Source organism: Copadichromis virginalis, linkage group LG2, assembly GCF_057382275.1.
Source record: "Copadichromis virginalis isolate Kocher_CV1m ecotype Utaka linkage group LG2, C_Virginalis_male_GT1.1, whole genome shotgun sequence".
Taxonomy (NCBI): Eukaryota; Metazoa; Chordata; class Actinopteri; order Cichliformes; family Cichlidae; genus Copadichromis; species Copadichromis virginalis.
In genome coordinates, this window is record NC_140619.1 from 9,419,263 (window position 1) to 9,436,346 (window position 17,084).

General features: G+C 44.6%; 1 protein-coding gene across 1 annotated transcript; it reads left to right on the plus strand.

The window, feature by feature from the left end:
• Positions 1-7,315: 7,315 nt before the first annotated feature.
• Positions 7,316-16,655, plus strand: rest (RE1-silencing transcription factor). Its single transcript, XM_085470181.1, has 6 exons — positions 7,316-7,455; positions 9,780-10,059; positions 10,762-11,334; positions 11,463-11,623; positions 11,737-11,820; positions 13,987-16,655. The coding sequence occupies exons 2-6, from the start codon at positions 9,815-9,817 to the stop codon at positions 15,840-15,842; spliced, it is 2,919 nt and encodes a 972-aa protein (XP_085326307.1). The 5' UTR covers positions 7,316-7,455; positions 9,780-9,814; the 3' UTR covers positions 15,843-16,655.
• Positions 16,656-17,084: the final 429 nt, after the last annotated feature.

The following is a 17,084-nucleotide window of genomic DNA, read 5'->3' on the forward strand; positions in this document are numbered from 1 at the left end:
AGAAGAGACTTGGCTTGCGGTTATACAAAGCAGTGACGTCTTCTTACCGCCTACAGACTTCACAAATCTTTTATTTGCGTTATGAATCATTGATCTTCCCTGAGTCAAGCTAGTTATTCTTAAGGATTAAAGGCTGTAAAGAAATTAAACGAAGAAGACGAAAAAATAAATAAATAAATACATAAAATGAAATGAAATGAAATAAATCATACTAAAATAAAATAAAATTACTTAAATCAAATGAATTACACAAAGTAAAATAAGAGATAAAAATAAAGTACATTAAGACAAAATAAAACAATGAGAAGAAACAATTTAATAAACAACCAATAAACAGGTAAACAACAACAAACAATGCTTCAGTTAAACAAACAACAGAGTTGTCGTTACTTAAGTGACAATCAGTTACGTACCTTTAAAACAATGACTACATTAATTTAATATTAATGCATATAGACGATTAAGCAAACAAAACTAAAATAAAATAAAGTGAAATTAATTAATTGAACATTGAAAAATTGGCACAAAATAAAAACTACAAGCCAAGTAAATTATCTGAAAATAAATCATATAAACTACACAAAAGAACTTAAAAAGTATAATAAATTGTTGACATGAAGTTTATTATTACAGTCTGAACGGGCTGTGGTAATTTACGAATGTTTACTGCGCCTCCATGTGGTCAAAATGTTGAAATACAACAACAAAGTTTTCTTAATTACACCAATCTCAGTAATATCCGTTTGGGCAATAGCACATATAAATGAATGATATTGGTGGTGTCTGGCCGTGTCAAGAACTTTGTTTTAAATTCAGTCTTCGCTTTAATCCAAAAATCTATAAAAAGTTGATAAAACAGTCCCACTCTCTCAAACTTTAGCGAAGATCTGCAGCACTCAGAGATTTCAAAGATCCTGATCTGCGCCACAATGAAAATATTACATTTAATGCTAAAAAAATTATACTAATCAGGTTAAAAGACACTATATCTTTATAAGATATTTTTATCTCTATCAGATCAGATAACCAAAATTTGGAGACAACATTTTAAACCATTTTAAATGAAATTTATCCAGTTAATGATTTTATTACACTAAGATTTAAAGAACAGGTAAATCACTGTATTTTTGTAACAGTGAGTCAGAAAAATTCAGTGTAAAACAATACAGTCCTTTTGGATTGGTTGCAGGCCAGAATAGAAAAGCAGAAATTTGCTCAACAATCCATCCATCCATCTTCATCCGCTTTATCCGGGGCTGGGTCGCGGGGACAGCAGCCTAAGCAGAGAAGCCCAGACCTCCCTCTCCCCAGCCACCTCCTCCAGCTTATCCGGGGGAACACCAAGGCGTTCCCAGGCCAGCCGAGAGATATACTCTCTCCAGCGTGTCCTGGGTCTGCCCCGGGGCCTCCTCCCAGTGGGACATGCCTGGAACACCTCCTGAGGGCATCTGATAAGGATGCCTCCTGGCATCCTTATCAGATGCCTGCTGGCCCGCTGGCTCCTTTCGATGTGGAGGAGCAGCTTCTCTACTCTGAGCCCCTCCCGGATGGCCGAACTTCTCACCCTATCTCTAAGGGAGAGGCCAGCCACCCTTCGGAGGAAGCTCATTTCGGTCACTACCCACAGCTCGTGGCCAGAGGTGAGGGTAGGGACGTAGATCGACCGGTAAATTGCGAGCTTTGCTTTTACACTCAGCTCCCTCTTCACCACGACGGACCGGTGCAGCCTCCGCATTACTGCAGCTGCAGCACCAATCCATCTGTCGATTTCCCGATCCCTTCTCCCATCGCTCGCGAACAAGAACCTGAGATACTTGAACTCCTCCACTTGGGGCAGGAACTCATCCCCGACCCGGGAGTGGGCACTCCACCCTTTTCCAGCTGAGAACCATGGCCTCAGATTTGGAGGTGCTGATCCTCATTCCCGCTGCTTCACACTCGGCTGCGAACCGTTCTAGTGCAAGCTGGAGGCCTTCACCCGATGAAGCCAACAGAACCACATCAAAGCAGAGATAAGATTCCGAGGCCACCGAAGTGAAAACCCTCCGCCACTTGGCTGCGCCTAGAAATCCTGTCCATAAAAATTCTGAACAGAATCAGAATCAGAAAGGGTTTTATTGTCAAATGTTGAGCAGGTTTACAACATTAGGAAATTGCTGCGGTACTTAGTGCAAACATACTGTCATATAACGCTTAAATAGACATAAAAATAAAAATAAGAATTAAAAGTGCTAAGTAGATAGATATATACATGAGTGCAGGTGGTGATCAGTTCCAAACATGGAATGATGCAGTGAACACAGGGGGGGTGGGGCTGTGTGCTTCCTGAAGTCCACAATAATCTCCACTGTTTTCTGGGCATTCAGCACCAGGTTGTTGTGGCTGCACCAGGACACCAGACGTTCAACCTCCCTCCTGTAGGCAGACTCATCCCCGTCCGAGATGAGTCCAATAACAGGCTAACGTACAGGCTAACAGCCTAAAGAACAGAATCGGTGACAAAGGGCAGCCCTGGCGGAGCCCATCACCTACCGGGAATGAGTCCGACTTATTGTCGGCAATGTGAACCAAGCTCTTGCAACGGTTGTATAGGGATCGAATGGCCCATAGTAATGGGCCAGACACCCCATACTCCCACAGCACCTCCCACAGGACACCCCGAGGGACACGGCCGAATGCCTTTTCCAAGGCCACAAAACACATGTAGACTGGTTGGGCAAACTCCCATGCACTCTCAAGTGTCCTTGAGAGGATAAAGAGCTGGTCCAGTGTTCCGCGACCAGGACGAAAACCGCATTGTTCCTCTTGTATCTGAGGTTCGACTAGCGGATATACTCTCCTTTCCAGCACCCTGGCATAGACTTTCCCAGGGAGGCTGAGGAGTGTGATCCCCCTGTAGTTGGAACACACCCTCCGGTCCCCCTTCTTAAAGATGGGGACCACCACCCCGGTCTGCCAGTCCAGGGGTACTACCCCTGATCTCCACGCAACATTGTAGAGGCGTGTCAACCAGGACAGCCCTACAACGTCCAGAGCCTTCAGGAACTTGGGGCGGACCTCATCAACACCAGGGGCTCTGCCACCAAGGAGTTGTTTAACTGCCTTAGTGACCTCGCCCCCAGAAATTGGCGGGTCATTCCCCTCATCCCCAGACTCTGCTTCCTCCTCGGAAGATGTGTCAGTGGGATTAAGGAGGTCCTCGAAGTATTCTTTCCACCGCCTGACAATTTTCTCAGTCAAAGTCAGCAGCGCTCCGCCAGCACTATACACAGTGCAGGTAGAGCACCGCTTTCCCCTCCTGAGACGCCTGACGGTTTGCCAGAATCGCTTCGAGGCAGTCTGAAAGTCTTTTTCCATGGCCTCTCTGAACTCCTCCCACACCCGAGTTTTTGCTTCAGCCACTGCCCGAGCCGCATTCCGCTTGGCCTGTTGATACCTGTCGGCTGCCTCCGGAGTCCCACAGGCTAACCAAGCCCGATAGGACTCCTTCATCAGCCTGGTGGCTCCCTTCACCTCTGGTGTCCACCATTTGGTTCGGGGATTACCACCACGGCAGGCACCAACCACCTTGCGGCCACAGCTCAATGCAGCAGCTTCGGCAATGGAGACGCTGAACATGGTCCATTCGGACTCAATGTCCCCAGTCTCCCTCGGAATGCTGTTGAAGCTCTGCCAGAGGTGTGCATTGAAGATCTCGCGGACTGGGGCCTCTGCTAGACGTTCCCAGCACACCCTCACTACGCGTTTAGGTGCACCGGGTCGGTCCAGCGTCCTCCCCCGCCACCTGATCCAACTCACCACCAGGTGGTGATCAGTTGACAGCTCAGCCCCTCTCTTTACCTGAGTGTCCAGAACATATGGTTGCAGGTCTGGTGATACGATTACAAAATCGATCATCGACCTACGGCCTAGAGCAGGGCTGCCCAATCCCAGTCCTCGAGAGCTACTATCCTGCAGCTTTTAGATGCATCCCTACTCCAACACAGCTGAATCAAATGAATGGCTTGTTATCAGGCCTTTGCCAAACACGATGGCATGCTGAAGAGGTAACCAAACCATTTGATTCAGCTGTGTTGGAGTAGGGATGCATCTAAAAGCTGCAGGACGGTAGCTCTCGAGGACTGGGATTGGGCACCCCTGGCCTAGAGTGTCCTGGTGCAATGTGCACTTATGGACACTCTTATGTTCGAACAAGGTGTTTGTTATGGCCAAACTGTGATTTGCACAGAAGTCCAATAACAAAACACCGCTCCGGTTCAGATCAGGGAGGCTGTTCCTCCCAATCAGGCCCCTCCAGGTCTCGCTGTCGTTACCCACGTGAGCATTGAAGTCTGCCAGCAGGACAACAGAGTCTCCAGGTGGAGCACCTTCCAGCACACCACCCAGGAACTCTAAGAAGGCTGGGTACTCTGAACTGCCACTCGGTGCATAAGCGCAGATGACAGTCAGGACCCGTTCCCCGACCCTAAGGCGCAGGGAACAAACCCTCTCATCCACCAGGAAAACCCCAACGTACCGGCAGCAAGCCGAGGGGATATTAGAATACCCACCCCAGCCCGCCGCCTCTCACCAGGGGCAACTCCAGACTGAGACAGAGTCCAGCCCCTATCCAGGAGACTGGTTCCAGAGCCCAAGCCATGCATAGAGGTGAGTCCGACTATATCTAGCCGGTACCTCTCAACCTCACGCACTAACTCGGGCTCCTTCCCCACCAGAGAGGTGACATTCCATGTCCCTATTGCCAGTCTTGGCAGCCAGGGATCAGTCCGCCAGGGCCTCCGCTCCTGGCCGCCGCCGGGCACACAATGCACCCGACCCCTATGGCGCCTCCAAGGGTGGTGGGCCTGCGGGAGGATGGGCCCATGTCCCCTTTTCGGGCTGTGCCCGGCCGGGCCCCATGGACTAAGCCTCGGCCACCAGACGTTCACCCTCGGGCACCCTCCCTGGGCCTGGCTCCAGGGCGGGGCCCCGGTAACCCTATTTTTTTTTCTTCATAAGGGTCTTCTGAATCGCTCTTTGTCTGGTCCCTCACCCAGGGCCAATTTGCCATGGGAGACCCTACCAGGGGGCAAAAGCGCCCAGACAGCATAGCCCCTGGGATCCCTGGGAACACAATAAGGTAGCGATTCACGGAGATTTTCGGTGAATTGAACTTAACAATGTAATTTTAATTGGAAAATATTTCATTCACAAATGCAGATTCTGGACGAATGATCTAAACCTGTTTAGTAAGTCTCTGAAAGCAGTTCAAAATGGATCAGTCTATAAATTACTCTCATTACTTAGTAATTTAAATTTAATATGTGTGTGTGCCTTTTTTCTTTTTTCTCTTTTCTTTTTGTATAATTTTTATTTATTGACATATTTATTTTTCATATTTATATTTATGGATCATTGTATTTGGTCAGCCTGTGTTGTTGTTACAATATGTTCAATACAGCTTTTTGCCTGGCAAAAAAGAAATCAAGTATCCATCCATAAATTTAAAAGTTTAAATTTATGGAATCAGTTTCGTTATGTTTTTCCAGAAGCGTTTAGCAGCACCTGCAGTCTTCCTCGGCCGGCAGTCTTTGCTCTGTCATCTGTGCAAACTGAAGGAGAAGTGATAATACCTGTAAGTAAGCTGCTGGTTGTTTCTCACTGTGGATGAAACTTTTAATGTTAGGCAGGCTCCAGATGGAGGCCCAGAGGTACCAAACCCCCACTTTCTCTCCTCATTCTCATTCCTTTTTTAAAGTGGTAACTGCTCCAAGATCCTTTTAGAAAAATCTAAATAAATAAGGTTTGTATTTTGTTTTGTAACTCCTGTCACTTGTTTCCAGTAATGATGCCCAGGTATCATCTTTTTGAATTAGCTGTGTCTCGTTACCCTGATGTTTCCTGTATCACTGAATACTGCTCACTGCTCTTGTTAAACTCTGAGAACCTTGTTCTTGAAAATAGGTACCAACGCACTTCTATTCCATTTCTCAGTCATCCTCTCCAGAGCATGCCTTCGCCTCTCCGGGCTCTTTTCCAGCTGTTCCCTACTCTCATTGTGTTAAACAATCTGATCAAAAGGTCCACTGCCCTCTCTCCTAGACATTTCCTGGTATGTCATCTGGACCATCTGCCTTTCCACTCTTTGTCCTCATCATAGCTACCCTCATTTCCTCCCTACGAATCATCAGCTCTTCCTGATTCACTCTTTCCACCATCCATCCTCCACTCAAAGTACTCATTTTGAGTGCTAGTACACTTCCATCTCTGCCCTTAATCACCCTAACCTGTTGCACATCCTTTACAGTTTGATATCTCTGCCTAGCCAGTTGATACAAGTTCTTTTCTCATGCCTTAGTATCCGACCTCCTATAAAATTCACTATCTGCCTTTTCCTTTGCTTTTGCCAGTCTGTAAGCACTGTTTTGATATACTCAGATGTTAATTTTGTGTTTAAAATCATTCAATAAGGAATCAAACCTGATTGACTGAAACAAAAATGATTCTGAGAAATCAGTGGTGTGAGCATTTTTAACCCTTTATTATACTGATTCATATACTTTCATCAATAATGGGATAATCTAGTTGAACGATAGGTGTGTATGGAGGTTTTACAATTTGTATAAATTTCACGGTCAGGTGAGGGTGAGGACTATGTACAGTTATGTCCAAAGAATTTGGGGAAGCAACATATTTTGTGATTTTGTCTCTGTCCACACCACAGTGGATTTAAAATAAAATAACAAACAAACAAACAAAAAACAAGATGTGATTGAGGCACAGACTTTCAGCTTTAATTCAAAGAGTTTAACAAGAGCACTGCATTAGCTGTTTAGGAGACAGACATTTCTATAGTCTCCCATTTTCTTTCTTTCTTTCTTTCTTTCTTTCTTTCTTTCTTTCTTTCTTTCTTTCTTTCTTTCTTCCTTTTTTTTTTTTTTTTTTAACAGGAACTGGCTATTTGGTGTAGCAAGCACAAGAGTTCCATAACAATACAAGGCTACTTTTTGGCACAACACTGAAACAACAGAGTATAACTTTTTGTTTTCAATTAAAAAGCAAAACAAAAAAACTGTCTTTATTGTTCTGTATGAGGGAAAAGTCATCTTTGTAGGTAACTGTGACATTTTATATAAAAAAAATTAAATCAACTGGATGTATCAGGTACAATAATCGAAATAAAGTGAATAAAATTAATGAATTATGTTATTTAATAAATAAATAAATAAATAAATAAATAAATAAATAAATAAATAATACGGTTACTTTAAAATAAAAGATTGGGAACTGATTTCCACACCTCCTCGCGCTGTGTGAACGACGTGCTGACGTCACGGTCGTGCGTCGCTGTGGAGGAATGTGCGGAAAGTTGTGTTCACTTTTCTCCGTGCGCTGTTCGTCGAAGGGAGAAAGAAAAACTACAAACAGAAGCAGAAGTCCAGGAAAAGTTTCGTAGAGTTCGGACGTGAGGAGCCGGTGAGTGTCCAGGCTGCAGGGCGGGAAGTGTCGGGCTGAAAGCGCATCTGTGCGGGGTTTTTGTCGGAGCGGAGCGGCTGCAAAGTTGAAGTCAGTTTGGGAAAATGGAGGCGGTGAGGCGGTGAAGAAGGCGCTGTCCGGGGCTGATCAGGACCATGGCTAACACTCTAACACATCGACCCACACTTTCCCCACATTCTCCCGGCTGCCAGCTGCAGATTCGCCGCTGAAAAACAGCTGGAAAAGCTCCTGTAACACTTTAGACCGACTCCGAAGTGCCGCAGTAAAATGTCGCTGTTTGATTCGACTTGTGCGCTTCCGCAAACGAAGTTTGGTGAAACTCCGTAAGGATCTGAAATGGTGGCTGTAAATTACAACGGCAGCTTTACAGCTACCATTTTTACACGAGTAAAATATAATCTCATGGGTTCAAGTTAAAAGTGATTTAATCAAACGTCTCAGGAAAAAAAATCGTGAGTGAGATTTTTTTTTTCTACAGAAAATAGTTCCTGATGTTGTTAGTCCCCAGACATCCTAAATCTGGGCAGATTGTTGGACTTTCACTTTTTAATCCTTCACTTAAAACCTCCTTCTTTTGTCCACTCTGACCTTATTTAACTTGATCCAAATCAGCTGAACAAGTTTACTTCCACCACTGCTAATTCGATGTCGACAGATTTATGGAGGTATTTGTGTTTTTATGTGGCAGAGTTTTAGGTTTTTTTCACTTCTGTTTTTCCACCATAAATTCGGCTTATTTTCTGCTGAATAACTTTGACCTTTAGTTGGTGAGATGTGGGGTTTAAGTAGCTGCCAGGCGGCCTCCTTCCCCGCGGGATGGTCCTCTAAACTTGGTGTTTTTCCAGAGGGACTTCTGTGTGGCGCTGTCGACTGAGCCGTGGTGCTGCTTTCAAAATGGCCGACAAAGCGATGCAGTGAAAGTTTTCAGTTGTTATTTCAGCATCTTTACTGCAGGATGTTTATTCTGAGAGGAAGGAAAATTACCCTGTAATGACTTCCTCTTTTTTTATAATAGGCAAATTCATCTCCCGGGAGGCTCATTAATTAGTAATAAGCGCTAATATTTAAAATTGGTAAATTAAAAAGACCTAAGCCGCAAGTGACCAAGCTATTTAAGCGACTAACATGACCAACGAATCGCTTTTTTACTATGAAAAATATTTTAAACAAAATAAAATAAAATGAAGTCCCATTTTTTTATTTATTTTTTTTACAATAAGTTAAAAACACACATTTTATCAGTAAAATGTATCATACAGTCCAAGTATTACAAATATTTTAAAAAAGTTTTAGTAATACTAGGAAAAGAATACATTTTTTAAAAGTTAAGACAAACACTGTTTCTGTGACACATTTTATTCCACGTAGGAGTACGCTGTGCAAATGCACTGCGTAAATTGTGAGTAAGAAAAATTTACACACAAGCCAGTGATTTATCAGTAATTTTATACCTGACTGTGTTCGTACTCTACCCTCAAACTTAGATGTAACAGCATGAGAACAAATAGTGGCCCTTTTCTTAGGAAAAAGCACAAGTCTTTAAATAGAAAACTGCTGCTAATAACAATAATAAAACTATTGTCGTTATTATTGCCCTTTGGTCATCATCTACAGTTTGCAAAAATCCCCCAAACAAACCATAATGTCTCAGTCATCCAGGTCATGTTAGCCTAGGAAGCTTTATAAGAAGGCAAGTGGACTTATTTAAATTTCTTGAAAACGTTTCACGTCTCATCCAAGAGTTTCTTTAGTTCTAAAGCCAAAGTGAAAGTGATCAAGTGGAACCTCGCTTCCCCCCCCCCCCCCCCCCTTTTTTTTTTCTTGCCTTAGCGATGCAGGTTTCTCTCTTAAAACATCGTCACCACTTCTGCTTCAACTGGAGGTAAACTAGAGGAGTGATAGAGAAGTAGTGGCAGTATGCAGATTGCACAAGCCTGCTGGTTCAGAATGAGTCTGATTTAGTAACATGCGAAAACAAGCCGGTCCACATGTTTTGTAGATTATTTTTTTGCACAGGGTAGGAACGGTTCCACTCAAATATTCAGAAATGAGGGCCATGAGCTTGTGTGGATTTGCAGATTTGCATTTATCTGTAATTATGGACATTATTAAGTAGATTGTGCTCAAATCCTACATGAGAAAAACTGTTATCTGTGGTCCGTCTTAGGCAGAGAGGATTTAGAACTCTTCATGTTCAGTGTTACACATAAGTTAAAGGAAAAAATAACCAGAAACATATATGTGGTTATGATTCTGAGGTCGCAGTTATTAAAAATATTCCTCCCGTGTCGTTGTCCCTGCAGCTTTCCGTGTGTCTAGGTGAAGCGCTGAACTCCACATGGCAGTTCAGCCTGTGTTCTCACTCGATATGTTCCCCGTGGGTGTTCCTCTGATGGAGGATGGGCAGAATCTCAGCGACATGCCCAGGAACACGCTGCCCGCCCCTCAGTTGGTGATGCTGGCAAACGTGGCAGCGGTGACAGCCGGGGAGAGCAGCGGTGGCTGTGATGGTGAGAAGGAGATGATGGAGCTGAAGACCGTGGGAGGCAGCTACTCGGACAGCGAGGACGAGAGTGTGGTCAGGTGAGGAAGTGAGAACGAGTCCGACCTCGGCTTGACCCCCATATTAACCAAGGGAAACTTTAAACAAACATTGGAACTATTTTTTAACTCATGGGTTGTTTGCTATTCCTGGAAACATCCAGCCGTTTCTATATTTGCCATTAAGAGAAAAAACCTTCAGCGACAGCTCCTCTGAATGGCAGAAATCATAATCACACTTTTTTTCTGTTGAGATTGCGTTTGGTCAAACATGATTACACACACAGGGTTCCCGCAGGTCATTAAAAAGTCTGGATTTAAAATGAAGGAAGCTAAGATCTATAAATGTTTTATGTTTCCCTGTGAAGTTGCAAAAGGCGTTACATATTCCAGTTGAGGACAGCCCGTGAAGCTCCCATGTGCTCCCAGTTCAGAAGCGAGTTATCTGCCTTTTTTGCTGTCATGAAGAATGAGTTGTTGCTTTTGTAGTCATTTTCCCTTTCCAGCAGCACTTAGTGTGGGTAGTTTGGTTTGATTTCAGCTTAACTGTGAGTGCGTATTGCGAGGAATTCCCTCGTTTGTGCAAAGGATGCCCACAGCAGGCAAAATATTTTAAAGCATGCTCTAGATTTTCTGATTGAGATATTACTGATAATAAAAGAAAGACCTGCTCTATAGAACCTGATAGTAATATTGCAGATACCTGTTTCATCTGGCCACTAACTCACCTGTGTGTGCGATCAGGTATGGCTACGAGAACCAGAATCAGAGAGATGCCGGTATTGAGAAGTATCCCGAGACTCTGGGCCCAGGTATCCGTGCTGTGGTTGTTGGAAACAGGACAGAGGAGAATGAGAACAAGGATGAGGAAGACAAAGCTGAAGATCTGTCCTGCCCGCCTCAGCCCTGCTCCTCCTCCGCCACCACCACTAAAACACCACCTCCCCAGGGTGCCAAACGCAAAGAGACCCTGCCTGCTGTGATGGAGAGCACGAAGAAGAAGAAACCGTTCCTCTGCAAACCATGTCACTTCCAGGCGGAAAATGAGCAGGAGTTTGTGGATCATCTAAGCACCCACAGTATCAGCAAGATGATGGTGGTGAACCGGGTGGAGGGGAGGAGCAAGACCAAGGCAAAGGAGGCGGAAGCACCCGAGGACCCGGCAGGTGGTGAGGCCGAGAGCGGCGGGGAGGTGGCAGCCAATGCAGATGACATCAAAGGGCTGATCAGGTGCGAGCGCTGCGGCTACAACACCAACCGATACGACCACTATATCGCCCACCTGAAACACCACAACAAGGAGGGTGAAGACCACAGGTAAGACCTGCACTTGTGCACTGACACACACACTTTGCCTCCATATACCAGCATTTTGCAGGAAAATTAATGACCAGTTGTTTTACCGACCTGAGTAACAAGTGTGTGCTGCCGCTGTGTCTCTGCAGGGTGTTTAAGTGTACTCTGTGTCCATACACCACCGTCAGTCAGTACCACTGGAGGAAACATCTAAGGAATCACTTCCCCAGCAAACTGCACACCTGCAGCCAGTGCTCCTACTTCTCTGACCGCAAGAGCAACTATATCCAACACATTCGGACTCACACTGGTACGACGACCCTCTGCGTTTCTGTCTTTTGCCTGTCTGAAGTCTTTTAGGCACTAAAAGTGTCTGTATGTAGGTAGTCGTGGGACCTCAGTGTTATTTTCTGTCTATTTCAGGTGTTCGCCCATTCCAGTGTCCATACTGCGACTACTCAAGCTCACAGAAGACCCACCTGACCCGACACATGAGGACTCACTCAGGTAAAACTAACTGTAGAGGCTAATAAATCAGTTGGAGAGTTGAATAGTAAACTGTTAAATCAGTTGTACAACACTGCTCGATGTTTCTCTTAGCCAGCCAGAGTGAGTGGTTTGCTCTCTTTGTTTGGCACTTGTTCCAGGATTAAGCAGATGGCGTAAAGACCCGGGCAGTTTGTCAGGGCAGTAGTAGTAGTTAGGGCTGCACGATTTTGCATAAAATGAGAATCATGATTTTTTGGCTTAGAATTGAGATCACGATTCTCTCACGATTTTCTTTTCCAGTATAAATATTTATTGCACTTATTAACTGCACATCAACTTCGTAACAGTTGAGACTGAACATAAAAACAATAAATAACCATAAAAACAACAAATGTCTCACGTTTTGTTGTTGCTGCAAAATGTTGAACTGCTTGAAATTCCGTCTCCACCGTGCAACGATAGAAAAATAGTTGCGGGACGGCACTGTGTAGCGTTTGTCTAGGGTGTTGATCATTTTCCTAAATCCCTCGTTTTGCACAGTGTTGATGTGCCATATCTTTGGTCAGGTGATAAGTGATAGCCTCCATAATTTCTTTGAGTTCAACGTGTATAGGGAAGCGCTGTATAAGGTTCCCGTTATTGGTGTTTGGGTGGTTGACCGGAACGGATTTTCTCCTGTCACTTTCTTGTCATCCCTGACGTGCTCTCCGTTGTTTTTTCCCTGCTAACTTTAGCATCACACGGCACAGCTTCTGTATCACGTGGTATAAGGCTCCGCCCTTGTCATTAGTTGAGCAGGAAGAGTGAGCGCTTGTTTTCATGCAGAGTGCGTCCCGGATCAAAATGCGGTACAATCGTCGTCGTCTTTTTTTTTTTTTTTTTTTTAATCGTTGTCATTTGGAAATGAGATCGCACATAAGTATGAATCGAGATCGCGATTTTCTAACGATTAATCGTGCAGCCCTAGTAGTAGTAGTTTCTTGTCCCTTGAAAGCAGGATTGTCCCATATTTATAAAATACGGCTGAGTTTGACACCCTTGGTCTAGATTCTGAAATGTACCTTTCTTTCTTATCTAGCTCATAGTTGAATATTCAAGACCCGAGAGTAAAATTGTTAAAGTATTAGTATTACAGTAGTTTTAGTGCTCACACTGCTGTACTTTAGTAGATGTAGCATGGTGATATTAGTGATATATGATAGGACTAAGTAGAATTAATATCACTGATGTTTTCGCTCTGTTTTTGTTCCTCTGACTCACTCTGAACATTTCTGTTTGTGTTGCTCTCACTGAAGCTGTCGCTGTTGGACTAACATGGTAACAGCAGAACTATATGCTACCACCTCCTGTGTTGTGTTGTGTTGTGTTGCTCTGTGGGGCATTCACACCGAAGAGCAGATGAATCTGAAAACATATCAGCGGGGTCAGAAAACAGCCTCTGATTAAGTGGTTTCAGTTTTATCTGCTCTTCTGTGATCCTCAAACTCCTGCATGAACGATCCTGTTTCAGTTTTTTGGCTTCCATCGAATACACGAATAAACCTGAATGATTTGAAAGTAATAATTTTGCAGATTTTACTAAACAAGATACAATTTATAGATTTGCTGAGAAAAGGTTAAATAAAAACTCCACCTATAAAAAGCAAAAAGCACATTAACAGCAATTTGACCAATCTCCACGTAACCAAATTCTGTGAGGAGGGTAGGATGGTAAAGTTTTGTTGGTTTGGTCAGCAGTAATTGCCCACCCTCACACCGTTGGATAAATGTTTGGTCTATGGGCTCCAGCTGGAGACCGTTCAACTTCAGCAGTGATGATCTTTGGCCTGAAAGGTGGCCACTTTAAACCGAAGTTAATGTTTGGAAGCTAGTTTGCTCGATTTCACCATGGAGCTCATTCAAAAAACAGCAGCCACAATGGGAAGTTGTCCACAGGTGCACAAGGAGATTACTTTGAACTAGAGATGAGTCAGACTTGTGCATGGTGTGTTTTTTGTTCTTTATGGTTAAGAAAGGGACCTCAGGGTTGTGAATACAGACATATAGCAGTTACAGACAAACATAAGGAATCAGTCTACTGACGTATATAGATCCTCAAGTATCAGACTCACCTGCTGCATGAAGCTTTTCTATATCCTACTGCCTTCACTGCAAGGGTGTAACACCTCACTTTCTTGTGTGCAGGTGAGCGTCCTTTCAAGTGCGAGAGCTGTACCTACCTGGCAGCCAACCAACACGAGGTGACTCGACATGCTCGACAGGTCCACAATGGTCCCAAACCTCTTTCCTGCCCCTACTGTGAGTACAAGACCGCTGATCGCAGCAACTACAAGAAGCATGTTGAACTCCACCTCAATCCTCGGCAGTTTCTCTGTCCCCTCTGCAAGTATGCTGCCTCCAAGAAATGCAACCTGCAGTATCACATCAAGTCTAGGCACTCTGGCTGCAATGTTGCCCTGGATGTTTCCAAAGTCAAGCTGCGAGTCAAGAAACCAGGTCCCGAGAGTGCAGAGGAAAAGTCAGACTCTGGAGCAAATAAGCTTGATGATTCATCCAGCATTGAGGAAGACCTGGACATGGACAACGGGGAGGAGGAGTCGAGTCCTATCAATCTGTCAATCAGAAAGAACACTCGGCCCAGCACTGGCCAATCGGTACAGACCGAAACACCTGGCAAGGTTCAGAAGAAATCAACCATCACATCTGAGAAACTGCCAAAAGCGAAGGACAAAGTGGAACCAGAGAAAAAGATCACAAGACAGAAGAAGGTCGAGAAGGTCACTGAGAGTCCGGTGGAGAACGCATCTGTTAAAGAAATACAGATGGAGACAGAAAGTTTAGAGAACAAAGTGAAGAGACGAGCCAAGAAGCTTGCAACAGAGAAAGTAGCTGTTCAGAACCAAGCAGAAGCACGCATAACCCAGAAAGACCCAGCAGAGAGAGAGAAATCTGACCAACAAAGGCCAGAGGAGGCAAGATCAGCCAGGCAGAAGCTGCACAAAGAGGAACAAAAAGGGATGCCTGAGAAAGAGAAAGAAAATCAGAAGAATGACAGCAAAAATGCCAGCAAAGCCAGAAAGTCTGGAACAAAGAAGTCTGAGAAGACTGCAGAGCACGTCAAACAAGCTCCACAGAAACACAAGTGTCCAGAGAAAGGTCAGAAGGAAAAGGTAGTCAAGGAAAAGGCATTAAAGAGGAGAGCTGTGGAGGCTTTAGATCTTTCCAGCAAGCCCTGCACTCCATCCAAGACCAGGAGGGTGAAAGCCTCAGCTGTGGAGGATGTTCAGTCTAAACCTGCCTCACAAAACACCAGTAAGGTTACTGAGTCCAGTCTGACAGCACACAAGTCCAATGGGGCAATACCAGCAAAGCAGAAGAAGATGAGGAGCTCCAACAAGAAAGCCCCCACCCCTCAGCCTGCTGTGGAGCCAGCAGAGGGTCGAGCAACTTCAATCAACAGTCCATGCTCAGAGGCTCAGAAAGTTTCTTCTCATCTGGACAACTCAAAGGAAACCGCTCACAGCGACCCAACAGAACACAGCCCTGCAGCAAGAACCACCGCAAGTACACATGCTCCACCAGAGCCAGAAAAGACTCCAAACAAACACTCTAAGAAGACGGACATTTCACCCACCTGCAGCTCCGGTGAGGACACGCCTTCTCCTGCTGAAGAACAACCTGCGCCAACATTCCTAAAACCCAAGTCACCACCTTCTCTGGTGCTCCCTGGGCAGCGAAGCAAACCCACCGAGCCCGAGGATGACGAGGGCATCCACAGCAGCCACGAAGGAGGGAGTGACATCAGCGACAGCGCCTCCGAGGGCAGCGACGACTCCGGCCTCAATGGCAACGGCGCCGGGTCGACTAAGATGTCCAATGACCCAGAAACACCCACTGATGAGATCCCAACTCCTACTGAGCTAAAGAGTCACATGTGCATCTTTTGCGACCGCACGTTCCCCCTGGAGGTGGAGTATCGGCGCCACTTGAACCGCCACCTGGTGAACGTCTACTACATGGACAGCAGTTCCCAGAAATGAGGAGTTGTATCCAGCACACTGTGCATCTTTAGGACCCGTCTCTGCTTTAAAGTGCAGACACTCCAGTTGTGTGAAATAAGACTGCACAAACGTATAAACTGAACAAATGTCTCATCATTTGGTGTCCGAGCACCAACTCTTTAAATTTAGCAGCTGATTCTATTCAGTTATCACCAGATTTGCTCTTGTTTTGCTGATTTGAAGACTTCCAGGATTCTGGAAGGTCTTCCAGAATCCGCCTCCTCCTGTGGAGTCCTGGAAGAGGCGTCGGGGGCTATGTTAGGTGCTCAGACCCTTTTGAACTTTTACATGCTGGTCTGGTCTGGTCTGTAGGGTCAGTTTGAGCCGACACACTGGCATGTACATATGCTTTTCTCTCTCTCAGATCATGTCCACCTCAACTCTGCTGTTGCACATACAATGAATTTTAACATCATATCAATTTTCATGACCTCCACAGAACATCTGGAGACCTTTTTAAACCTGTCAGTGTCGTGAAGTCTCCATGTAGGGAAAAAAAAGAAAGATTTTCTAGTGTAAAAGTGGAATTTTTTCCCCCCCTTTTTTTTTTTAAAAAGAAAAAACATTCAGTGCCTTTGACAATCAGCTGTTGAAATGTTGCGCTTTTCTTCTCATTTGTTTTTATATTTGTCGTCTGAAGGTTCAAGTCTGCAGAAAAATGCTTTTCTCCTTTGGTGTGTTCAAACAAAACCTGAAGCAGAGTCGCTGGATTGTTTTTGGACCTTTTCACAATCACATATATTAATAGCCAGTGGGATGACTGCTTCTTAATAAACCTCACCAATACCTGGAGTCATGTAACATTCAAATGAAGTCCTAAGATTACTCTCCTTATCATTTAGCAGCTGGCTTTTCCTCCATTTCTGGCTTGAAGTAAATGGACAGTCTGCAGGAAAATCGACACAGCTCAAAGCAAATCTGTTGAATTTGTGTTCAGTTCTTCACAACCTTTTCCAAACTTTGTTTGTAATCACGCTGCACTTAAACTTCACTTTGCTTTTGGTCTGAATATGCTATTTTTGTGTTAGGGACTAGTGTTAGGGCTACTTTATGGAAAAGATTGATTAAAACCAAACTAAATAGTAAGTCTACTTAAAATAACCAGATTTTTGAAAGGATGAAAACCTGCTCACACAATTATTTTGTGCTTCCACAAAAAAAGTAAGTGTGTGTGTGTGTGTGTGTGTGTGTGTGTGTGTGTGTGTGTGTGTGTGTGTGTGT